Genomic DNA, 26885 nt, shown 5'->3' with positions numbered 1-26885 from the left:
TCCTGCGAAACTGGACAGCCACATGCAAACAATGAAGCTGAACCACTTTCTTACACCACACACAAAAATAAACTCAAAATGGATTATAGATCTAAATATGAGACATGAAACCACAGAACTCCTAGCACAAAGCATAGGCAGTGATTTCTTTGACTTTGGCCTTAATAACATTTTCCTACATACATTTCTTCAAGCAAGGGAAACAAAAGCAAACATAAACTATTGGGACTACACCAAAATAAAAAGCTTTTGCACAGCAAAATAAAAAGGCAACCTACCAAATGGGAGAAGATATTTGCAAATGATACATCTAATAAGGGCTTAATATCCAAAATATATAAAGAACTTATACAATTAACACCTAAAAATAAACGATCCAATTAAAAATGGGCAAATGACCTGAATAGACATTTTTCCAAAGCAGACATACAGATGGTCAAAAGACATGTGAAAAGACACTCAACATCACTAATCATCAAGGGAATGTAAATCAAAACCACAATGAGATATCACGTTACCCATGTAAGAATGGCCAGAATCAAAAAGACAAGAAATAATAAGTATTTGCAAGAATGTGGAGGAAAAGAAAATCTCATGCACTGTTGGTGGGAACGCAAACTGGTGCAGCCACTGTGGGAAACAATATGGAGTTTCCTCAAAAAATTAAAATTAGAATTACCATATGATCCAGTAATTACACTACTGGGTGTTTACCCAGAGAAAATCAGAACACTAATTCAGAAAGATATACCCATCCCTGTTTATGGCAGTACTATTTATACTAATCAACATACGAAAGCAACCCAAGCATCCATCAGTAGATGAATATGAATGGATAAAGAAGAGGTGGTGTATACACACACACATACACACACACAAACACACACACACACTGGAATACTACTCATCCATAAAAAAAAGAATTGAGATCTTCCCATTTGTAACCGTGGATAGACATAGATGTTATTATGCTAAGTGAAATAAGTCAGACAGAGAAAGACAAATATCATATGATTTCACTTATATGTGGAATCTAATAAACAAATGAATAAAAAAACAAAAGCAAAATCGGACCTATGAATACCGAGAAGAAACAGATGGTTGCCAGACCGGAGTGGGTAAGGGAGATGGGCAAAATGCGTGAAGGGGAGTGGGAGGTACAGGCTCCCAGTGCTGGAGTGAGTAAGTCACAAGTGTGAAAGGTACAGGGAGGGAATATGGTCATTGGTACTGTGGTCAGGTTGTATGGTGGTGAACACAGAATAAGGTATAGACTTGTCAAATCACCATGTTGTACACTCGACACTAAAGTAACATTGTGTATCAACTCTACTTCAATTTTTAAAAAAATGTTTGCAACTGTGGATTTTACGTTTAAGGGACAAGCTCTCATGAGACACATTCTCTTCTGGGAAACAGACACAGCAGGGGTGGCTGACACCATTTCTGGAGAGTAACAGTGAGATGGCTCAGCTCGGCAGGGGAGCATGGATTTCTCACATGCTCGGGTAACTCAGGGACCTCCGTGAGGCCGTTATGTGAGATTTTCATCCTGCTTCCTCTTCGTCCCCTCGAAATCTGACAGCTGAGCCGCTGTTGGTTCGAATCTGCCTCTGCAGTCCCCGCGCCCGGCCGGCCGCAAAGCACACACGCGGCCTCAGTCGGGCGAGCGGCCCCTTTAAGGAAGCAAGCGCTGCCCTGATTGGCCGAGCTTCGGCGTCGCTGTCAAGGCCGTCTAGTCCCGCCCGAGGCTCCGCCCGGCGAGTCCCGGTCCGGTCACGATCCAAGGGACCCCCGGGGTCTGCAGGCCTTTGCAGCGAGTACGGTCTCTGCGCACCTCCGCCACCTGCTGCCCAGTGAGTGAGCGCCGGTCGCACAGCCCGCATTCCGAGAGCTGGGGTGGGGAGGCCGGGCCGCCGGGCCGCCGGGCCGCGCTGGCCCCCTCCTCGGGCGCACCTCCAGTTGGCTCCCCTCCCGCCCCCAGGGCTGACCTGTATCTCCAGCCTCGCTTTCGAAGACCGCTGGGAAGGACTCCTGGCCCCTCCCCTATCGATGTAACGCAGTTGGGGGAAAGTAGGCAGGGCATTATTAACGGAAATAATCTCAGGACTGCAGGAAATCCCCGAGTTACAACAATGGGTCTACACTAGGGAAAACCTCCCGGAAGCTGTGGGGTGGTTCTGAGCTGGAATACTTTGGGGAAGTGGCCCAGATTAATGGAATGTAAAAAAGACCAGAAACCCAATGAAATTATGCCACCAGTCATAAATGTGTGTACTGTGTTATTTGATCAGGAAATGAATCAGCACAAACATGTGGATGACAAGAGGTCATGGGTCATGAACTTATCTCTCTCTCTCTCTCTGTCTCTCTCTTTTTCAATAAGTAAAATCAAATCCTCATTCCCAGGGTGACTGGAGGAAGGCTGCCTGGAGCTTGCTGCCCCTGCACTCCTCAGAAACAGCCCTTCCCATTGTAAACTCTGGCACGGAGGAAAGGGGCTGGAGCATCAAAGAGCCCTTTCTGAGGTCTCAGGAATAAGCAAAGGAAAAATGAAGGCAGAAGAGACCAAATCAGTACTCTAAGCCCTCTGAGACATACTGGTATCTTAGTTGTAAATAGTGAAACATTTGTCACCAATGATAAAGTACTGGGATTTTTGAAGGACTTAACCTTATTCAATTGAGTGAATTCAAAATTATCCCTATTACAAGATCACTCTTGCTTGATTTCATAGAGAGAAAGCTGAGAGTATTCTGGGCGTCCTAAGGAACCTCCTAGACTTTGCAAAATGGCTTTGTTAGGATGTGAATGGAGAGGGAAGTTGACAATACTGAACCCCAGCGCATAGTTCACAAGGTGTTGTACACTCACTTTCAGGTGTGGCTTCTGTTGAGGAAAACAGGGAAGTTCTTCAACCTGCTTGGATTCTACCTTTAACCCTTGGGAGTATTCTCTAACACATCCAAAATACCATCCAGACCCAAGAAACCAAGGTCCAAAACTAGGTAAGTCTACACCCTAAGCTTCCAGATAGTTTCTCTTCCCTAGAGGGCTGACATGAGGACCATCTCTCCACTTCAGGAGAGGTCCCACCCCTTTATAAACAGGAGCCCTATAAGAGACATAGTTCTGTGATATATGGTGTGTATGTGTAGGAGTAGGATTAGAGGACAGTTGTTTCCTTTATAATGTTTAAAACATATGGAAAAATTCAATCATCTACTCCTATGTACAGAGAAAAAAAAAAAAAAAAAAGGAATGGAAAGTGACCTGAGCTAGGTTTCTCTTGTACCAGTCATACTCTATGCAAACATTTATGGGAAAAAGACGTTATGGGGACTGTCCAGATGGAAAACATTGCTCCTTCCTTCAAGCAAGTTCTGGTCTGCTGTTGGAGTCAGCTGACGTGTGTGTGTGGGCGGGGGGCTGTGTGTCAAAGTCTGCAGAAAGGAAAGAACTTCTGTAAGGTCTCCCTGTCCTCATGGGGTGGCCTCTAACTCTCTGGACAGAGAGGATGGAGTGGGGGAGTGGCAGAGGGACAGGGAAACCTCATGACCTGCCTGTTCTGTACAGTTTAGTTTCCTGTGTCCATCATTGAGGCTGACTCTGGCTCAGAGGTTCCTATCTTTCGAAGATGCAACCTTGGCCATAATACAGGGAAGACGCTGAAGGATGGCTTGCAGTTCCCACTCACGTGGAGCCAGAGTAGCAAGGATAACACATTCTACCTGCCTGGCATGAAATGCCCTCCCGCCCCCAGTTAACCAGAAGCTACTACTTCCTGATGATAGGGAAAAATAGAAGCTCTGCTGGGTTTCTCACAGAAGAGTGTGAATTTGGGGTAGAAAGCATTGAGACTGACTACTCAGACCTAAGGTTCACAACCCTTCTGAGTAGCTTATCAAAGAAAACCAGCAATATTACTGGACCTAGAGCAGCTGTAACATCCCTGAGTTTTGCAGTCTTCTGAAAGTAAAATTAACAACTAACTGAAAGCCTTCTGTAACTATCCAATTGGATTAAGAACAAAAAATTGAAATTTGGGCCCCCTAGAAGTGATGGCTCACTTAAGAACTTTTTTTTCTTTTAAGATTTTATTTATTTAACAGAGATCACAAGTAGGCAGAGAGGCAGGCAGAGAGAGAAGAGGAAGCAGGCTCGCCGCTGAGCAGAGAGCCCGATGCGGTGCTTGATCCCAGGACCCTGAGCTCATGACCTGAGCCAAAGGCCAGAGGCTTAACCCACTGAGCCACCCAGGTGCCCCAAGAACTTCTTGAGTAAGATAAATAAGACAGGCAATGCCATGTATTCATTTAAAAATTGCTTTTCTCAGGACATTTAAGTATCATTTTGTTCTTCCCCTCTTGAGAAACTTCGGCAGTAGCCTGAAGAGAACAAAGGTGAAGCCAGAAGAGGAAAACTAAGGGATATTAGCAGTGTGTGACAGAATAAGGGGTACTGTAGGAGAGAGGCAGGGATTACAGCAAGAGTACTGACATAGTGACCTTGAGACACCTGAAACTCCCTAAAACACAAATTCAAGGAGCACAGAGAAATCTCTCCTCAAGGAGTACAATGCATCTTCTGAATCACCCCTTCTCAGAAGCAAAGTTTCTGTCACCCAATACAGGACGTCAGAGAATGGATGGTGTCCACCCTGTCGCTCACAGAAAAGAGTGGTCTCTTTGTTCGTTTGTAAGCATTCAGTTCTTTAAGATTTACAGTGGGAAGAAAAATCAGAAACATGGAGCTGTATGGCTATAGGGCGGGAGAAGATTTTGGAATTTGTCTAAGTTTAGTCCCCTGGTCTTAGGTGAGCAAATGTTGAGCAGGCTGGTTATATTTGCCAAAGATCAGACAGCTAGTTAGAAGCAAGAACTATAATCTACACCATGTTCCTGGGAAATCTGTCTTTTTTTTTTTTTTTTTTTTTACATTGTTATAAGCTTACAGTAGCTCAAAGCAGAGCATATGAGGATATACATGAACTATATTGTTTTACGCCTCTTTGCTTTTTCACATTTTAGGTCAAGATGGGATTTATATTTTCAAAATCCATGAGTGAAAACATGAAAAACCAACAGGAGTTTATGCTTATGAATGCTCGACTCCAGGTACATTTTCAAATAATTAAGCTTTTATGTTGTTACAGTGGTTAAAGTTTCTGCGACATGTACTCCAGAAGTACTGTTCTCTTTGACCTCAAAAGGTAAAATATTGGGGCGCCTGGGTGGCTCAGTGGGTTAAGCTTCTGCCTTTGGCTCGGGTGGTGATCCCAGGGTCCTGGGATGGAGCCCCTCGTAGGGCTCTCTGCTCAGCAGGGAGCCTGCTTCCCTTCCTCTCTCTCTGCCTCCCTCGCTGCCTACTTGTGATCTCTGTCTGTCAAATGAATAAATAAAAAAATTAAAAAAAAAAAAGGTAAAATATTCTTGGGGCTCTATCCTTAGGATCAAGATGAAATGCACTATTAATTATCTGGTGAATGGGTGTGTTTAGATCTTCAATCCAGATACTTTTTAAAAATCTCCATCCTGAAGTAAGACATACCTGCTTAGAGTGTAGGGCAGGTAGAATGAGGCCGCTCCCCTCACCACATATCTGCAACCTAATCCTCTGTGAACACCTTGCCTTACATAGCAAAAGGGACTTTGCAATGTGATTAAGTTAAGGAGTTTTTGATAGGGAAGATCCTGGGTTATCCTAGATTATCTGGATGGGCTCAAGGTAATCACAAAGGTCCTTATAAAGGATACAGGGTGGCAGGAGGGTCAAAGTCAGAGTGAAAGAAAGGTTTGAAGATGTATACACTGTTGGCTTTGAAGATCTAAGGAAGGGCAAAGGAATTCAGATAGCCTCTAGGAGCTGGAAAAGGAAAGGGTGTGGATTCTCTCTTAGAGTTGAGAGAAGGAATACAATCTCACCAGCCACCCACTTTGGATTTCTGACTGCAGAACTATAAGATAATAAATTTATGTTGTTTTAAGCCACTAACGTTGATAATTTGTTATAGGGACAATAGGAAATTAATATACAGGGTAAAAACTTGACACTGGGTTTATACATAGGCTAGATAGAAAAGATCAAAGCAAAGTAGATGATTGTCTGATTGCCTAATATCAGTTGTCAAAAAGGATTTTAAATTGTTGGATGTCATAGTCAAGTGTTAAAAGTTTGACTAAAATTATTTTCCCAAGATTTCAAATGAAGATCTCTTGACCTTTGGGGTTCATTATGGCCCTGGGAGTAAAAGATCCTACTGTGAGGCAGTATGACGAATGATTAATAGTAAGGACTAAAGGCAGACTAACTAGGTTTGAATCCCATCTCTACCCCTCGCTGACAGTATGATGTGGGCCTTACTAGTCTGTCAACTGGAGATGACAGTATCCGCTTCAGAGGGCTGTTTTGAAGAGTAATAACGGTAGTGTACAGGGAGTATACAGAACAATGTATACAATGTATAGAGTACAGAACAATGCCTCAAGTCTTTAGGACAGTGTCTCTCACTTTAAAAGTATTAGTTGTTGCTACTGTTATTATTGCTATGAAGAGTGTCTTCTGCAGGATAATGATTTCTTTTGGGAGAATGGAACAATTTAAAGATTGGGAACTGAAGTGTTGTAACAGAGCAGAATGACATAGGGGAGGACCAAACATTAGGCATACACGCCAGCCAAGAATGTCATACACCCAGAGAACCCTTATCCAGGGCCTTTGGAAACTACAGACTTTTACATCAGTGAAGTCAGAATATGTGAAGGCCTGGGATTGTATCCCACCTGCAAGCTTGTTAATTAGCCTGTTGCTGTTTCCTGGACGCTGGCAGAATACAGGAGATACTTCCGTCAGAGACAAAGGACTTCATTACTCCTAGCACATGAGCAACACGATCAAGAGGTTGGTGGGAGTATCCCTATGTCCCTCAAGTCTCACAGAGGTGATTAAGATGGACTTAAATGGGTGCTGTGCACTCAGTGGGTGTATGGCACATTTGAGGAACACTGGGCTTGGGGAATCTACTGCTTTTATAGTGGTTAGTGAGCTGGAAGAGTTGGGGGAGGACTTGACCTTATCCCTGAAGGTCATTCACTGTAAACACATCCCAGACAAATGGCCTGTGAAGAACAGTCTGGGCCTTGCATTCTTGGCCTACTCAGCAAGAATGTGTGGGGACATTCAGGGCCCATGTACAGCTACCCCTTCCAACAACCTGCCCCTCAGTGCAGCTGACCAGAGCTTTGATAACAGCCTTGATTTCGGTCCATTGATCGCAGTGACCACTATAGCTAGTGCTGAGTTCAAACGAGCAGGAGCACTATCGGCACCGTCAGTTTTCAGCTTAGCTGAACCAAAGGTAATCCAGGCCCATGCATGTGGGAGAATCTCTGTGGATCCAAGGGCCCTATTAAGCCAGTAGCTCTACTTCATGTGGCAGAGTAGGAGATGAAGATTTTCCCAAAGGGGCAGCTGCTACTCCTTTATGCAAAACTGAGTTGACAGTAGGGCCAGGCCAGTCATACCCTCAAATATGTCTTTATTTGACCAGCAAACAGGCCCTTTCCTTATAATTGTCATGTCCTAGTTGACCCATCCCAAGATGGGGTTGAGGCTGGAAAGCCACAAGACTCCATGGGTCAGATATTCATTTTTAACAAGAGCTCAGTTGTAGCCAATAGCTGCCTCCCCTTTTTGAAAGGAGTCTGCTGTGGGTTGAACTGTGTGTCCTTCCCACTATTCTTAATTAAGTTAAAGGCCTAACCCCTGCTATCTCAGAATGATATATTTGGAGAGAGAGTCTTTATGGAGTCAGTCAAGTTAAAATGAAGTCATTAGGATGAGCGCTAATCCAATATAGGACTGCTGTCCTCATAAAATGGGGAGCTTTGGACACAGAGGCATGCCTACAGAGAGAATGCTGTGGGGCTATGAGGCAGCTATTTATGAGGCAAGGAGAGAGGTGTGGAACAGATCCTGACACAGCCCTGGAAAGGAACCAACCCTGCTGACACCTTAATTTTGGACTTCTAGCCTCTGGCACGGAGACAATAAATTTCTGTTGTTAAGCCACCTAATTTGTGGTGTGCTTTGTTGTAGCAGCCCCAGAAACTACGAGGTATTTGGTGCCTGTATTTGCAGATGGTGATTGGCTGTGATTTTCTCTTTTTCTCCTTGGGACTCTATATTGTTTCTAATAGACCACCTGGAAGGGGTCAGGGAATCCCTGAATGAGAGAATGTCTCCTTATTACTATGAATATTTACAATATAAGCAAGTAACACATCAATTTCATTATACATTTATATGCAGGGGACATAACTGCAGTATCCTGAATCGGCTCAAGGGTCACTTTCATTTCCCTTTCTTACTGCAAATGTTGCTCAAACTCTTATCAGTTGAATTCCAATGCTTTTTTTCCCTCTATGGGAACACAGACCAAAGAATTTACCACAGGGGTTAAACAGTTGTCCTAGCTGAGGTTATCTCCGAAGTTAAAGAGACGATACTGTCTCACAGCTGCAGATGATGGGGAATGCAAAGGGACAAGGACAGCCTTTTGCCCTTTGGCTCCTCATTCCAGAATTGATGCTGCTTCCTCCCCGGCACACCCCTGGTTGCTGGAGGGCACTGGTTTCAGGGCCCTCATTCTTTAGCCTCTACTGGGTCATTGCTCGGCCTTGCACCCTCAGCTCTTAAAGCCATCCTGGTGCTGAGTTCACCCTCCCCACATAGGACCAAGTGTACTTGGGCACCTGTATCCAACAGAGCTATAAACATTTGAATTCCTCCTCTCTCTTCTCTGAATGAAGTTCTTCAGCACCCCTAACCTTCCTCCCTAAAGCAACTAAGTTGGGAGGAGAGAGTAGCTGAGGGCCAGTAAGCAAGGCTTTGCATTTCTTCTCCATTTCAAAGGGCCTCCCTTCAGCTACAGCCACACTGCCAGGCCTTTTGGCAGGGCTGTGGGACTTGCGCCCCATCTTCTGGGTAACAGTCTTTCCCTCTCCCACTCCGCAGGACAACAGGCCACAATCACAGCACCCCCGGGGGCAGCTTATTTGAATTCTACCTTTTGTTGTTCAGCGCCATTTAACCTACTAGACAGTGAGAGACCTTCCTATTCCTTCCCATTCTTACCACCATCTGGGTGAGACTATTTCCTACCAGATCTCAGAGTCTTTTCATATCTAATAACCCAACCAATGAGGTCCCTTTCAGAATGTCCTTTGGCTTTCAGAATGCCACGTCTCTGTCAGTATCTCTTCCTTGTTACTCAGACTGGTAGGCTCTGTGATTTTACCCAACTGGCAGGTTAACAATTTAGTCCTTTGCTGCTTCACAGATACTGGTGGAAGACTTGATACAACACTTCAAGCAGCCTGAGTGTATGTTCATTATCTACTACTTTAGCCATGAGTGGTCATCTAGGTTGCTCTTAGGGAAGACATGTTACTTCATCTCTCAGGTTCCTTACTGCAAACATAATTCTGAGAAATGGCCCATGTAAACAGCAGTCAGAGCCTGTATCCTTGGCTCACCCAGTAAAAAGTACCGGTTACTCCTGGCCCACACAGATTGATTCTCCCAACATGTGTTTGGCTAAGATTAGTTTTTCCTTGTTGATCAGGATAAACCTTATTATTTATCTTCTAATTTTAACAAAAGATGACAAAGAAGATATAGATCAACATGGCTGAAGCAGCTTTCCAACCCTAAAGCTACTTAAGTTCTGATCCTAACTAGAACAGCCCAGAGAGAAAAATAATCTGTGGAAATTTTGGAAGATCAGGTGGAAATATCACAAAACATTTGATACATACTGAAGAATATATTTATAAGTTTTGAGGCATAATAAAAGGAGCACCAATGATCACAATACCCCTGAAGCTACTGATAGGTATTTTCCATCCTACATGTTGAATGAACCCAGACTGCTAAAGCTGACCTGGAATTGATCTCATATCCCAGAGCTCCTGGGACTGAGAAGGACTCAGCAAATGTAAGGAATGAGCCACTGGAATAGAAGATTACATGCCCTTGCGACTTCTTTAAAAGATTTTTTAAAATCCCAGTTGAAACACCATATATACTAATGCCTTCAGCTCATGATAGTATATCTTTTGGCTCCTTTCCAAAATAGGGCATCTCAACCAAAGGGGTAAATAGAATAAAACAAAACTTATAGTAAAGAAAAACCTAATGACTAGAATCCTTTCCCCAATGGCTTTTTCTTAGTTCTACTTTTTATTTTTATTTTTTTGGTAAAAAAAGAAATCATAACTCAATAATCCCATATTATTGGGTTCTTTTTTTCATTCAGGGAAAAGGACCCAAATTAGATATTCAGCTATGTCCAGGTTCCTAGCTGGCTTTACATTCTATTCACCTGGGAGCCTTGGGATTTTAGTCCCATTCAGACCAGTTAGATCTCTTAATGGTCAGGCATGTTGTTATTGTTCTAATCTCTCCCGGGGACAGTGATGCACAACCTAGCTTGAGACCTCTGCCTTTTCTTTTTCTATGATGCTACATAATTATAATTAATAATTGGCAGGGATTTAATATAATGCATATTGAAGATGGAACCAAATAACTTTTTCAATTTAAGTAAGTTAGCCATGAAATTAAATCAGTCATAGGAGTCTGATTAAAAAAAATTCATAAAAAGCTTCAAATCAGAAAGTTTTTTTTATGAACAACTTTGGTTCAAGTTGAGCTGGAAAGGATTCACACTACTAGTTATAATGATGTTTTCAAATCATTAGCAAACTTCAGTTTCCCATTGCTTTGTTTCACCTGTTACTGAGGATTGTAGACGGATGGCTATACTCAGTAAACTAAGTATCACTCAGTAAAAAATGAATACTTCCTTAAAATCCCATTAGATGGCATACCTAAACTAATTTTATATCACCTGAGTGGCCAGTAAAGCATTTCGATGTTAAACAATAGGATGGCAATTGGAAGTGGAAAGCAGAAAGAATGAAGGAAGATTCCAGAGGTCCATGCTGTGCTCTACTGCTGTGTAGGCAAAGCAGATATAGTCCATGTAAAGATGAGTCAGGTACCTTTTTCACTGTTTACTGTGTACAGGCAACAAACTAAAGATTTAAAAAATACAGGAATGCCATCCTTTGACCTGTATGTCTATTGTTAGAGTTTGGTGTTAAGGAAATGACAGTTACGAACCAGAAAAATATAGTTATTTAATACACACAAAATAATGTGCTATATGCTAAGCAGGACCCAGAAATGTATGAGGTACAGGCTCTGTATTCAAGGAACTTCTCATCTAGTTTAGTGGGAAGAGGTTGCATTATGCTGCAATAACCAAATGTTTGTATGGATATGGATATATATGGTAGGCAGAACACTGGCCCCCTAAAGATGTCCACAGCCTAATCCTGGAACTTGTGAATATGTAACCTAATGTGGCAGAATGGACCTTGCAGATATGATTAAGGGAGCAGACCTGGAGATGGGAAAATTATCCTTGATTATCCATGTGAACCCAGTCTAAACACACAAGTTCTTGAAAGTGTTAAGTAAAGAGAAAAAAGAGATATAAATACCGTATGACTTCACTCATATGTGTAATTTAAGAAACAAAACAAATAAGCAAAGACAAAAAAAGAGAAACCACAACAAAAAAGGCTCTTAACTATAGAGAAAAAATTGAGGGTTACCAGAGGGGTGGTGGTGGGGATGGGTGAATTAGGTGAAAGGGATTAAGATACCCTTCTGATGAGCACTGAGTAATGTATAGAATTGTTGAATCACTATATTGTACACCTAAAACTAAATTGTTTTACACATAAAACTAACATTGTTGAATCACTATATTGTATACCTAAAACTAACATAACACTATGTTAAGTATACTAGAGTTTAAAATATTTTTTTTAAATAGGCTGTACGGCTAGCATGAAGCCCAGTGCAGGGTTTGAACTCAGGACACTGAAATGGAGATCTGAGATGAGATGAAGAGTTGGCCACTCGGCTGAACCACCCAGGTGCCCCTGGAGTTATTTTTTTTTTTTAACCGAGTGTCTCAGTTGGTTAAGGGGCTGACTCATGGTTTCTGCTCAGGTCATGATCTCAGGGTCCTGGGATCAAGCCCTCCATGCTCAGTAGGGAGTCTGCTTGAGCATTTTCTCTTGACTCTCCCTCTCCTTCTGCCCCTACCTCCACTTCCTTCTCTCTCTCTCAAAAATAAATGAAATAAATCTCTCTGCTCAGCAGGGAGCCCACTTCCTCCTCTCTCTCTGCTTGCCTCTCCACCTACTTGTGATCTCTGTCAAATAAATAAGTAAAATCTTTAAAAAAAAAAAAAAAGTGAGAGGGGTGATATTGCTGGCTTTTAAGATGGAGAAAGAGAACCAGCCAAGGAATGCAGATGACCTCTAGAAACTGGGAAATGCTAGGAAACAGATTCTCCCCCAGAGTCTCAGAAAGGAATGTAGCCTTGCCAGACACCTAGTTTTTAGACTGTGTCAGACTTCTGATGTCCAGTAGTAATCTGTGTTGTTTTAAGCCACTAAATTTATAGTAATTTGTCTATAAACCAGCATGGGCTGTGATAGGCTTATTTCTACAACAAAAAATAATGGGTACTCAATACATGCTTTTTCAAATATATAAAAATTAAAACAGCAAATAATTATTGTGAGAACTTTTTGAAATCGTTTAAACCTCTCTAACTCCCAACAATCTGTCTTTCCTATGTCCTCTCATCTGTTTCTTTGAGGTGAAAGCTGTACCAACATCTGGAAATAGGAAGGGCTTAATGTTCTGAGGCAAGCAAGAGAGTACAGTGTCTGCCCTGTAGTGAGTCTTGCAGCAACAAGGAACCCAAAATAAAAAGCAGGTAGTGAAGAAAGGAGGAAAGCAGCCACCCCATCTGTATGTAGAAAGATGAGCAAGTGGAGTTGTCTCTAGAACCAGAAGTGACCAGAAAGTGCCTTGAATAAAAGAGGCAGCATGTCAACACAAGCTCACCAACAGTGGGGGAACTTGGATTTAAAAGTCTTCACCTTAACCCTCTGAAAATCCCTTCTGTCCAGTCCCCATCCCTGCTACCTGCTCTTAGACTCCCTATGTCCCTTACTCATAATCATTCTTCTGAGGTTTATTTATATTGTGGTAAAAAACACATACTAGAAAATTCATCATCTTGAAGTGTACAATTCAGTGACATTTACAATGTTGTGCAACCATCAACACTATTTAATTCCGTAACATTTTCATCAAAAGGAAACCCCGTGGCCATTAAGCAGTTACTCCCCATCATCCCCAGTTCCTGGAAACCATTAATCTGCTTTCTGTCTGTATGGATTTGCCTGTTCTGAACATTTCATATAAATGGAATCATACAGTGTATTTTTGCGTCTGGCATGAATCAGTATTCATTCTTATTTATGACTAAACAACATTCCATTGTATAGATATATCACATTTTGTTTGTCCATTCATCTGTTAATGAACATTAAGATTTCCACTTTTGGCAATTGTGAATAGTGCTGCTATGATGATTCTTGTAAATTTTTATTTGAACACTTGATTTTCAGTTCTTTTGAGTATATACCTAGGAGTAGAACTGCTAGATCACTTAATTTTATGTTTAACTTATTGAGGAACCACAAAAATGTCTCCCATGGTGGCTGTACCATCTTCCATTCTTACCACAATGTATGGGTGTTACTATTTTTCCACATCTTTGCCAATACACATTATCTTCCTTTTTAAAAAAAATTTACCCATTGTAGTGGATTTGAAGTTGTTTCTCATTGTGTGTGTGTGTGTGTGTGTGTGTGTGTGTGTTTAAGATTTAATTTATTTAATTGTCATAGAGAGAAAGAGAGCAAGAGATCACACAAGCAGGGAGCAGCAGGCAGAGGGAGAAGCAGGCTCCCCACTGAGCAAGAAGCCTGACACAGGACTTGATCCCAGGACCCAGGGATCATGATCTGAGCCAAAGGCAGACGCTTAACAGACTGAGCCACCCAGGCATCCCTCACTGTGGTTTTGACCTTAATTTCCCTAACTAATAATATTTTTTCATGTATTTGTTGGCCATTCATGTTATCTTCTTTGGAGAAAAGTCTAGTCCTGCTTATTTTTAAATTGGGTTGTTTCTATTTTTGTTTTTGAGTTGCAGGAGTTGCTCAGGTATGATAGACACTAGATCTTTATCAAACATAAGATTTGCCAATATTTTCTCCCATTATGTGGATTGTCTTCCTACACTCTCCCAGTGTTCTTTCACACATACAAGTTTTTAATATTTATGAAGTCCAATTCATTTTTTCTTTTGTTGGTTATATTTTAGGTGTCATATTGAGAAACCATTGTCAAATCCAAAATCATAAAGATTTCCCCCTATGTTTTCTTCTAGGAGTTTTATAATTTTAGCTTTTATATTTAGGTTTTTGATCCATTTTGAGTTCGTTTTTATATACGGTATGAAGTAAAGGTTCAACTTTACTCTTTTGCATGTGGAGATCCAGTTATCTCAGCCCAAGCTCATTCTTAATAAACATAAAGAAGTTAGACACTGCACAGTAAAGATTATGGGTCACATGCTAAATATGTAACTGACTCAGGGTTCAGGTCCTCTGAAAAGAGCATCTTGACCTTTTTAGAGGTCTTTAAGTACCTGAGGTTCAAGATGGTGGGAAACTTTTAGTGGCTTTTTCTTTTTTTTTTTTTTTTTTAAGATTTTATTTATTTATTTGACAGAGAGAAATCACAAGTAGTCGGAGAGGCAGGCAGAGAGAGAGAGAGGGAAGCAGGCTCCCTGCTGAGCAGAGAGCCCGATGCGGGACTCGATCCCAGGACCCTGAGATCATGACCTGAGCCGAAGGCAGCGGCTTAACCCACTGAGCCACCCAGGTGTCTGGCTTTTTCTATTAAAATTGAAATGGATAGAAATAATTTAACAACATTATGAAGAATTCAGTAAATACAAAGAATACAATATGTTAACTGACTTTTTTTTTTTAAAAGATTTATTTATTTAGGGGCGCCTGGGTGGCTCAGTGGTTTAAGCCGCTGCCTTCGGCTCAGGTCATGATCTCAGGGTCCTGAGATCGGGTCCCGCATCAGGCTCTCTGCTCAGCAGGGAGCCTGCTTCCCTCTCTCTCTCTCTGCCTGCCTCTCCATCTACTTGTGATTTCTCTCTGTCAAATAAATAAAAAAAAAAAAAAAAAAAAAGATTTATTTATTTATTTGACAGACAGAAATAACAAGGAGGCAGAGAGGCAGGCAGAGAGAGAGGAAGAAATAGGCTCCCTGCTGAGCAGAGAGCCCAATGCGGGGCTTGACCCCAGGACCCTGGGATCATGACCTGAGCTGAAGGCAGAGGCTTTAACCCACTGAGCCACCCAGGCCCCCCTGTTAACTGAGGCTTCTAAAAATGTCCAGCAAGTCTTTTTAAATGTGGGGTAAAATATTAATACATCTAAAATCACTTAGAGGAGTTAGTGAAAATAGTTATGATTTCCTACATACTGCCCATATTCAGGAATGGCAGGAGTGACAGGAAATGGAAGTGAAACAATAAGGTCTTTGGTCCCTCAGGCACTTACTTCTACAAAGGTAAACAAATGACAAAGAAAGGTCAAGTCACCAAGTTGCTGCCTAGTTCTTCTAGGACCCTTCCTATAATCTATCCTCTAAAGGGGACACACTGGTTTTAGGTTTGTTTGCAAACTTCAATGAGACCAATGAATGCCATTACAGACCATCAGAAAGCTTTTGTTTTTCTTTTCCTCCCTCAATAAGACTGAGATGTTTACTCTCACCACTTTTATTTAACATAGTACAGGAAACAATCGAGAGGGCAGTTAGACAACTTAAAGAAATAAAAGCTATCCAAATCTGCAAGGAAAAAAGAAAATTTTCAATATTTGCAGAGGACATGGTACTCTATATAGAAAACCCAAAGACTCCACCAAAAAACTGCTAGAACTGATGAACAAATTCAGTAAAGTTGGAAGATACAAAATGAACATAGAGAAATCTGTTGCATTTCTATACACCAATAATGAAGCAGCAGAAAGAGAAATCCAGAAATCGATCCCATTTACAATTGTACCCAAAATAATAAGATACCCAGGTATAAACCAAAAACCAAAGAAAGACCTGTACTCTGAAAACTATAAAACACTGATCAAAGAAATTAAAGATGATACAAAGAAATGGAAAGACATTCCATGCTCATGGATTGGAAGAACCAATATTGTTAAAATGTCTGTATTCCCCAAAGCAATTCACACATTTAATGAAATCCCTATCAAAATACCAAAAACATTTTTCACAGAGCTAGAATAAGCAATCCGAAAATTTGAAAGAAAAGGAAAGTCCATCTGTACCCGCCCCTCTTCTAGTGATTTGAGTTCACTGAGCTTCTGCATATACTCAATGCTGTCTCTGGACATGCGATTCCAGTGGCCAATTTGTCTATTCAAGTATTAGTATCTTACTATTGTAACTTTAGATTCTTTATAGTATGTTTTAATGCCTGCTTCAGCTGATATATCCTTGTAGTTTATTTTTTCAATGTTTATTACATATTTTCATTTTCATAAAAAAGTTGGTATCAACTTGTCCAACTCTATAAAATAGTTTGTTGATTTTTTAAAATTAGGATTGCATGCATTTATAAATTTACTTAGGAAGAACTGTTGAGTCATTCTACCCAAGAACTGAGTATGTTTTTCCCTTTATTAGAGTCTATTTTTATGTCTTTCAGGAGTTTATAAATGAATTACAGTCTAAAGTAAAGTGGGTTTTTGTTTAAAAAAAAAAAAAGGAGACATTAAAGTTAAATTACAAAATTTACTGTAAATTATTATAAAAATAATCTTTCAGTTAAATTCCTTGCCTGTTTGGCAAGGGACTCTGTTAGCAGTGCATATGCTGGCAGGACATTCTTACTCTGAAATGTGCAAGACTGAAGAGTAGGAAGACAGAGAATGGCAGAACTTCTGGTGGCACAATTGGAAATCTAGAAAAGAAAACTAAGCCCAGACTGCTGCCTACTGGCCAGGATATGTCTGCTAAGGACTGTGGATTTACTCTCCTTGTATGCACTGGGAAAATCAAAGGCACCAGGGGAAGACACATGGAGGGCCAACAGTGGCTCCATCACTTCCTGGTTTTATGACCTTGGATAAAGAGTGTAGGTTCTCTGAACCTCAGCTTCATCACTATGATGGGGAGAAAGATACCCAACTACTATCCTGTATGCTAGAAGAGATGCTCAGAAATGCTCCCTTCTTTCTCATTTATCTTCTTTCCTCTCTCTTATGTGCTCACAGTCACTACTTCATTCTTTATTCCATCTCTAATTTCATTCTCCATTTTTCATTCTTCATCATTTTTTTTTAAAGATTTATTTGACAGAGAGAGAGAGATCACAGGTAGGCAGAGAGGCAGGCACAGAGAGAGGGGGAAGCAGGCTCCCCGCTGAGCAGAGAGCTGGATGTGGGGCTTGATCCCAGGACCCTGAGATCATGACCTGAGCCGAAGGCAGAGGCTTAACCCACTGAGCCACCCAGGCGCCCCTCTTTCATCATTTTTTATCTTTCCCCTTCTCTATAACTTCAGTTCTGCAGTCAGGCATATGCTTTTCTAGTTCCCTTTCACCTCTGTCTTGCAAGGTGTTCAGCACTTTAAATAATCAATCCTGATAGGGAACCCCACAGCCCCACAGCCTTCACAGGCACTCCTCATCCCACTGAGCAAGCTCAGCAGTGAGACACAGATATTTACAGGTTTCTCTTCTAGAGCCATGGCAGAAGGTAAGTCATTCCTGAAAAGTTCCTGCAACCTAATCCAGAGAACATCAAATGTATTCCTGTGCCCACCTTAGTACAAAAACAAATGGTTCTTTTTCATTCCTTTTGCTCATATGGTATTTTAGGGTTCTTGCTTTCCCCCTCCCCCAGGAAATTTCTGAACAAAGGAAAAAAAAAATCCCAGTTTAATATTAGTTCACTAAATACTAATTTACTTGTAATGTATGTGGAACATGGCTCAGGAGTCAGCATAAATTTAAGAAGGTAATGAGTAAGCACTGTCCTGAAGAAACAGAGTAATTGAGAGGAAAATAGTTCTTCTTTCTTTTTCTTTTTTAATATTTAAATTGAATTAATTAACATATAATGTATTATTAGTTTCAGAGGTAGAGATCAGCGATTCATCAGTCTTCTATAATACACAGTACTCATTACATCAGGTGCCCTCCTCCAGTTAGCCCCTCCCCTCCAGCAACCCTGCTTGTTTCCTAAGATTAAGAGTCTCTTATGGTTTGTCTCCCTCTCTGATTTCATCTTGTTTTATTTTTTCCTTTCTTCTCCTCTTGCCTTGTTTCTTAAATTCCACATATCAGTGAGATCATATAATAATTGTCTTTCTCTGACTTATTTTGCTTATCATAATATTCTCTAGTTCCATCCACGTCATTGCAAATGGCAAGATTTCTTTTTTCTTTTTCTTTTTTTTTTCTTTTTTTTTGATGGCTGAGTAGTACAGATGAATGGATTAACAAGATGTGGTATATATACACAATGGAATACAGCTCGGCCATCAATAGTTCCTCTCTTGAGTATTTAAATCTGATTGACTCTAAAAACAGTTTAAAGTATGCTTTTATTATAGAACTGTTGAATCACTATACTGTACACTTGAAACTAATATAACACTGTATGTTACCTAAACTGGAATTAAAATTAAAAATTCAATAAAATTAAAAATAAAGTATGCTTTTATTATAATTACTGAATGAAAGTATTTCCTGTTTCCAATTTTTCTTGTCAAGAGATTTGGACATCTACTTTAATACCATTTACTTTACAACTAATATTGATTTGTACATAACCATACTTTCTTTTAAAAATTTTTTAAAAAGCAACTTGAAATTTGCTGCCCGTTTTTAGTACTTGCTAAGACTTTGGATCTAATCTAAACCAGAACTCTAAACATTCTCTCCTGCACAATCATTATTTCATATAAATCAGGTCACCGCTTTGTTATTGTGTCTGACCCCCTCTTCCTGCCCCTACCTAGATCCAAGCTCTGCCTTTCCCTGAGTGTGTCCTGGGGGTCTGAACCTCAGCCCTGTGTCTCCCAGGCTCCTGTGACCTCTGGCTTCAGGTTGGGCTCAGCCAGTGGGAGGCACCAGCAGGAGCCTAGAGGGTGGGCAGACAGTGAATTTAGGTATATGGGTCTGGAGGTAGCAGTGGTTTCCTAGAGTCACAGCTCATTTCAGGCTTTGTCTCTTTCAGAGCTCCAGGCCTCACTGGGCTCTGGTTAACACCTTGTTCTTTTTCCCCTTCCAGGCTCAGTGTTAATGGGTGCCTGCTGTTTGTCATGGGGGGGTGTGGTAAGGGGGGTGGGGGGCTGGGGGGGTGGGAGAACACCTCACTGCCCCTTGTGGTCACCTTAAACTCTGCCTGCAGTCAGGACAGTCCCTTCATTAAACTCTTGTCACTTAAACTCTTGAAGGAGCATACTCTCTACTGTCTGTCGACACTACACAAATAAATGGGTATGTTCATGTTTTTCTATGAAAAACTATCCAACTTTTAAAAGATTCCTGTATTTATTATGAACACTAAAAATATGCACTTTTAAATTAATATGCATTAAACTCTAACAATTCTTCTGACATTTGTAGACTGAGATACAAGAAAACTTGAATGACTTCACTGTCATTAATGTATATAAAAAGTCTGGTTATCTAAGATAGTAGGGAGAAATGAAGACCATGGGGAACTGGAAATCCATGTCCTCCTGTCCTTAAATTTCAGAGCACTGAAATTTAAGTGATTATTAAAAAACACTCCTTCCCTCTCTTCCTTTGCAAGATTTTATTTATTTATCAGAGGGAGAGAGAGAAAAAAAAAGAAAGAGCACAAGCAGAGGGAGCTCCAGGCAGAGGGAGAAGCAGGTTTCTCACTGAGCAAGGAGCCAGATGTGGGGACTCAGTTCCAGGACCTGGGTATCATGACCTGAGCTGACAGCAGACACTAAACCTACTGAGCCACCCAGGCACACTCTTATTAGTTAAATTATTATTACTTTAGGTTTTTGCTGAGCTCCTGTTTATTTCCATGTTTGAGCCTACTGTGATGTCTATTGCACAGGTTGGATAACAGAACACTAAATTTTTGTATTTAAAAATGATAGATACTCGTATCAACCACAAATACAAAAAACAGAGGTATAACCAAAGCCAGGAACAGCAAATTTTCTTTCCTTCCAAAAATAAAGTTTTAAAGTCAAAACATTATTTTTAAAATTCTAATCTAATTGTTTTATGATCTATATTATTTGATTTCTAGAGTTTTTGAAAGTGAAACCTCCCAGACCTCACTTCTCCCACACTTGTCCTCAAGCTTAGGTATAAATTTGCAAAGCAATGCTTCAAAATGTTTTTGGAAAAAATGTTATAATTATATTATACTGCTGTGTAGCACTATAATCGACATGGTGGCATTTCTACTTGCTTTTTACTAATGTTTACATAAAGTACAGAACCCCAAAGAGAATACTCTGATACTCATTCTTTTTTTTAGGGTTTATTGACCACTGACAGTATGCCAGGCACTGTGTTGGTCAATGAAGACAGATAAGAGACAAAATTGAGTAATTTTATAATATTTATATGTTCTGAAATGGTTCATTATTTCACATAGTGCTTTTCTTGGAAAAAGAAATGGTTGCATCATTTTCGGTAATGAAAAATTTTGTGTTCCTTTTGAATCTCTTTGGCAAATTAATGGTTAATTTCTGATTTATGGTTAGGTTCAGTTCACGTATTTCCTAACGATAAATTAGAAATAATGTGGGCCATTAAATTATTTTATTATATAAATAGTATTTTAAAACTTAGGATTTGAATTTTTTAAGAATTTTATTTATTTATTTGAGAGAGAAACAGCACAAGCAGTGGGAGTGACAGAGAGGGAGGGAAAGACAGACTCTTCGCTGAACAGGGAGCCAAGATGGGGCTCAATCCCAGGACCCTGAGATCATAACCTGAGCCAAAGACAGATGCTCAACCTACTGAGCCACAAAAGCACCCAGGATTTGAATTTTTGTTGTGTATGAATATGTTCACCTGATTTTTAAATCATTATACATGGTTTGGGTGACAAATTATATAGTATAAAATATTTTTTTTCAGTTATGTGCCAAAAAAGAAAAATACTAATTTGAAACCATATTTATTTTAAAGAAGATTTTATCATGAAGACTTCAAAGCTTAAATTATACTAGAGTAGGTGATTATAAGGGATTTTCCTCTCGTGACAAATCTTTCTGCAAATATATATGTATATATCTATAATGTACACAAAAAACCAAAAAGCACACTGACAACTGTCACTATAGGCCTCAACATTAGCAACTGCTGATCTACACATGGGCTTGTAAGGGTATTTTTAGACACATATTATAATAAAAAGTCAATTCCACCATAAGAGCTGATTGGGAATATATATTTTAATTAAATATTTTCTTTATATTTTAACATTTAAATATTTGTATGTTTAAAGGCTTTATGAACTTGAAGGCAAAGGTAATTCTATTAAGTTAGATATTTTTTTAAAAACTGTTAAAATTAATTCATTTCTAAGTATCACTTTGCTAGCATGTCCCTTTAATACATATGTCAATTAGAACTTTTATTTGCAAGAACTGTCATTTTCAAGAACTGTAAATCCAAACTGCACAATTATGAGGAAAAGGTGGGGGGGTCTGCCTGCTGTGATAGACAAAAGGGAAGGATGGCCAATGTTCATCAAGCTGTACATGCAATTTTCATGACCAATGTTCATGCAAGAAATGTAAGGTTAAAATGAGGATGGCACTGGTTTTGTCCACTTTATGTCTTCCGTTAGACAAAAAACTACTGCCACTGAACATCTTAAAATGATTTAGTATACTCGCATGTGTGGCTCTGTCTCTGTATGTGTCTCACTCTTTCTATATATATACATATACACATATATGGGGGAATGCATTTAGATATATATTTAAACAAATACATATCTTTAAATAAATACACATATATATCTAAATATGATATAATTTTGCCTAAAATTTATAATGTAAACAAATGCATTTCAGATGTGGACTTCTCTAGTAAGAAGATCCTAAAGGCCCATCTATTTGCTTTATGACACTCACATTCTACCATGGGGTGGGTACAATGGAAAATAATGTATATTATTTTATATAATATATATTATAAAGCATGTTCATAGCTTTATCAAATTGAAAAGTTAGAGCATCTAAGTAGTAATCACTTCAAAATGAAACTTCATCAAAGGGAAGTTCACCAAGGGGATTTCACCAAAGAGAATCAAACCATATTGCTATAAAGGGGGAAGATCACTACTCACTTCTCTCAGTTTTCCTTCCTTTAGTGGAAGCCTAGTGCCACTTTCTTGACTTAATAGAATTAACTTTTCCCCATTGAATCACTTGATATGGTCCTTATAGAGAGTTCAGTTCCTACATCACTCTTGTGATTAAGAGCCTATAACTTCCGGTGGTGGGGGGTGGGGAGGGCAAGTGTCCCTGGCAAGCCAAAGTTCCATGACTAGGACATAGGTTTCTCACTGTTCCTAAATTAGAGCAGAAAATCATTTCTGGAGGATGAGCCTTCTCCTGATGCTCCTCCTTTGGGGGAGGGAATGCAAATACAACTAGTATTTGTATAGTATCAGTATATAGTATAGTATATCAGCTCACATAGTTACAAAGAGAACGTCACATTTGGATGGGACCTTATTCTTGTCTGCTCCCATTCTGCCATGCATCCACTGGGTATCCTTATCTCCCTTGCTGCATACCTTTGGAAGATGTGTTCCAGGCTCAGCTTTAGCCCACTGCTCAAATTTTGGCACCTCTGCTTAAAAGTTCTTATTTCCACAGATGTCAAGTAGGCCACCTTTCAAATTCTATGTTCACAGTCCTACCCTTTAAATACAAGGAAATCAGATGGAGAAAAACAGTAACCAAGGCTCCCTAGCACTGCCTCAGAACTAGGGACAGAAGTTCACAAACCTGAGGGGCTGTGCTGAGTACAACCGACATGAATGCCAGCCAATATTCCTCTTTCTACCCCATTCATTCAGTAAACTTCAGGGCAGCCCCCTGGACAACTGTCTGCAGCTGCTCCACTTCCTCCTGCCCCAGCCACAGGCATTTTCCTGAAAGCCCCCAACATTGCTGATCATTACTTCATGCTTTCCTTTGTTTATTCATTCATTTATTAGTCATTCAACAAATATTTATTAAACACCTACCTCAAAAGGGATGTGAAACTCAACCAAAGTACTGCTCATAAAAAGTCTACGTTTTAATGGAGAGGACAGACAACATGCAAGGAAATCTAGGTTAGACTGCGATAGGCAATATGATGAACACTAAGGTTCAATGTGGGGTCAGGAAGAGCTGTCTCTGAAGAGGACATTTTAGGCAGAGACCTGAGAGAAATGAGGAAAAAACCATGAACAAGATGGAGCAAATGGCAAGAGTGGTCACTTCAGTCATCTTTCCTGAAAGGATATGAACTCATTTCCTGATAGGTTGGCTCATCTGGCACCACTCATAGGAAGCCCACAATTTCATTTTGTAGCCCTCCTATACATACTTAACACTAAAATATTTGCTTCCAGGGTAGAATTTTTACTTAGAGAAAACAGGAATGGAATTAAATTTTAAACTTTTGGTTAAAACTATGCCTTTTAAAAGTCTGATTTAATAGAAAAGTATTCATATTTTTGCCTTTATTCTTACAATGAAGTGTGAATTGCTTCAAAAGTTCACACTTTAAGAATGAGAATCATTCTGTGATCCCTCAACTTGCTGTAAAACACAATGCCTAATTTGGGTGAAGTAAGCTGTTTCAATATTTGTTGTAGCTTTACATTTATCTAAACTGGCTTCAATTATTTTAAGGCCAATAATGATATAAATGCAACAAAATAATACTTATTTCTACACAGCCTTCCAGCACAGATTACCCAGACCACAAAAGCATTTTTCTGCTAGGTTTCTGTCCTTCCTAAAAAGTTCTTCATTTAACATTTTTAAATGCCTTCTGGATATAAAGAGCTTTTAGGTGTAAGAATAAAAATAGCCTTTCATATGTGAAAATGCAGATTTTTGATCTTCCTGTTAGCATTCACAAACCACCAGATAGATTCATTTAGAATCATAAAGTATGATTTGAGGTGTCATGTTAAAGAACACACCCCTAATGTATTTCTTAGTAGTATCTCACCTAGTAAAAAAAGCCACTTTTGGGGAGGGTCAATGTGTACATGAGAATTTTTGGAGAAAATGAACCATGCAAATTAGGAATAAGAAACCACATCTCCATTTGGCCCTTACTGCCTATTCCAAGGAATGGGGTTCCAAATTATAATGCTTTCACACAGAAGAACAAAGGAAAATGCAGTGTGAGGTAGTGAATAGAGATTATTACACAAAGAAATGGGCACTGTTGTAAAGACATTTTTAAATGCAATGTTTTCTTCTTTCGCCTACATTATTTTCTGCTCCCTGAGTCCCTACTTTCTTACTCCCTAATGATCGCTGCTCTTATTTTCTGATGAGATTGCTCCACGTGTCCATGGATACATAGTCAGAACTACTGACCAAGCTCTCAATGACTTCTGGATCAAGTGACTGATGGCAGAGCTCTCATGCCAATTACTGTAAACAAACTAATATCAGGCCTCAGAGTAATGATCACACAGTCAGTTAAGAGTCATCTTTCACTTACCTGGTTTTGTAGCTTACATGAGTTATTTAGCCCAGACCTTAATAAAAGTCTATCCTCTGACCCTGATCTCTGAGCTTCCTGCACCTTCACAGTGTGCCTGCTGCAGCCAGCCGCACTTCCAACTGCTGTTTGGAAAGAGTTCAACCCCAGCCTCTATCTCAGGCACAAAGAGAGTTGATCAAAAACAGGTTTAAGTCAATGCTAGAGGGAGCTCAGAGTGAATTTTGTCTGCAGCATCTAGTATGTGGTTCCTTTTTCTAAAGGAAAGGTTACTTCAAAAAATCTTCTCGGGGCACCTGGGTGGCTCAGTGGGTTAAGGCCTCTGCTTTCAGCTCAGGTCATGATCCCAGAGTCCTGGGATCGAGCCCTGCACTGGGCTCTCTGCTCAGCGGGGAGCCTGCTTTCCTTCCTCTCTCTCTGCCTGCCTCTCTGCCTACTTGTGATCTCTGTCTGTCAAATAAATTAAAACCAAAAAAAAAAACAAAAAAAAACAACAAAAAAAAACCTTTCTCCTATTGGAAGTTTCATTCAGTTCTATTACTTTCAATTATTTCTCCTTCTTTCTTCATTTCTTTACATCTGAGCCATTAGTTTTGGGTTCTTCCCTCAGTGACTATGTTAAAAACTGATAAATGTATTTTGTCTCCCCTATTTTCTTGCTCTGCACCCTCCCCTGTGTGACATCATCTTTGTACCCAACAGCACAGCTCATTACATGTGACAAACAACTTTTGTGGAATTGTCTGACAACCCAAAGTGTGCTACCCTCATGAAAAATATGGTGATAATCTAGGTAAAATTAGTACTGTAGTTGGTTATGACTTCCTTCTGTTATCTTAGCCCTTTTCCCCCAGGCAGTGTTTCTGGACATCTTGGTTGTTTTCTATTTTACTCTGAGTAACCAAATGTCCTAAATTGCAATTGCTTCAAGGATAAGTAATCTTATTTTGATTTTGCACAAATCAATACTGTATTGCATCATAAAAAGTTGCCCTAAATCACTGACTATAGATAAACTTTAAGCACGCACAAACATTTAATCATTGGAAGCCAAATTTCAAGGTCTTTTCGGGGCAATATAAATTCAGCAAAGTATTTTTCTGGCTATTGGTATGTGTTGTATATCCTTCAATTGCTGTTCTTAGAAAATTGTGCTACTTTGATGTTTAGGATGAGGAGACCTAATAAGGCAAAAGAACAAATATCTCCTTTGTAACAATTCTGACAGTTAAGCATTATGATAGTTGGTACATTAAAAAAAATATATTTAGTCTTTCTTTAATTTTAAAGTTATTTAAATAGTTCTCTCCTAGAATGTTCCCACTTGACATGATATATGGAAGGCAGCATAGATGTAGGTTTGACTGGCCATCACTGTCCTTTGTTTCCAGCACCTGGGCTTGCCTTTTTACAAGTTTTATCTCACAAGAGCCATAAAATGGCTGCATTTTATGGATTGGGGAAACTGCAGTGTAGAGTCCCATGTCTTTGTCAGAGAGCTAATACCCAAAGGAGTGTGAGTTCAGAGTCTGTATCTCCCTGGGTCCAAACTCACAAACCCCATCTTCACATGGTGAACTATAGAATGCCACCAAGAATATACCCTGTAAAAGAAAGGTGAGGATGGTGTGCCAGTATTCACATTCTGCTCTTGACCCTGTGGGAGAAAACCCAAGTAGGAAGGGTCTTCAGGGGTCACAGCCTGCCTCTTTGAATTTCTGCCTGAAGCCACTCTGTTTGGCCTTTCCAGATTCTGAAACTGGTCCAGCATCAGGCCGCCTTGATCATTCTGTCAACATGCCCTGATCTTCCCTTAGCAGTCCCATGGTTTTACAGATTAATTTTATATGGAGAAAGGCAAGCAAAATATAAACAAGGCCTTAACTAGGTACAGTGTGGGCAGCTGCTGAGATTGTAAATCAAAAACCTCCTAGCCTGAGGCAGATGAGGGCTAGAAGCAAGGTTCCAGAATCTTCCAGATACCCTGTATTGGTTTCTTCTGACGCTACTAGATTTTTTCAGTGAATATCTGATTCAAAAGACATCTTCTTAGTGCTTCTGGCCCCATGACACCAACCCTCCT

General features: G+C 40.0%; 1 protein-coding gene across 1 annotated transcript in view; it reads left to right on the top strand.

Annotated features, from left to right (window-relative positions):
• The first annotated feature begins 1769 nt into the window (after positions 1–1769).
• PLGRKT (plasminogen receptor with a C-terminal lysine) overlaps positions 1770–26885 on the top strand; it is a 59748-nt gene continuing 34632 nt past the window's right edge. The window contains exons 1-3 of the mRNA XM_032307625.1: positions 1770–1856; positions 2881–3008; positions 5031–5117. Of these exons, the coding sequence (XP_032163516.1) occupies positions 5037–5117 (81 nt within the window). The 5' untranslated portion in view covers positions 1770–1856; positions 2881–3008; positions 5031–5036. The remainder of the gene's footprint in view (positions 1857–2880; positions 3009–5030; positions 5118–26885) is intronic.

The sequence above is a fragment of the Mustela erminea genome, chromosome 12 (genome assembly GCF_009829155.1).
Source record: "Mustela erminea isolate mMusErm1 chromosome 12, mMusErm1.Pri, whole genome shotgun sequence".
NCBI lineage: Eukaryota > Metazoa > Chordata > Mammalia > Carnivora > Mustelidae > Mustela > Mustela erminea.
The sequence above is the reverse complement of the archived record's forward strand: the minus strand, read 5'-3'. Positions and strand labels throughout refer to the sequence as shown.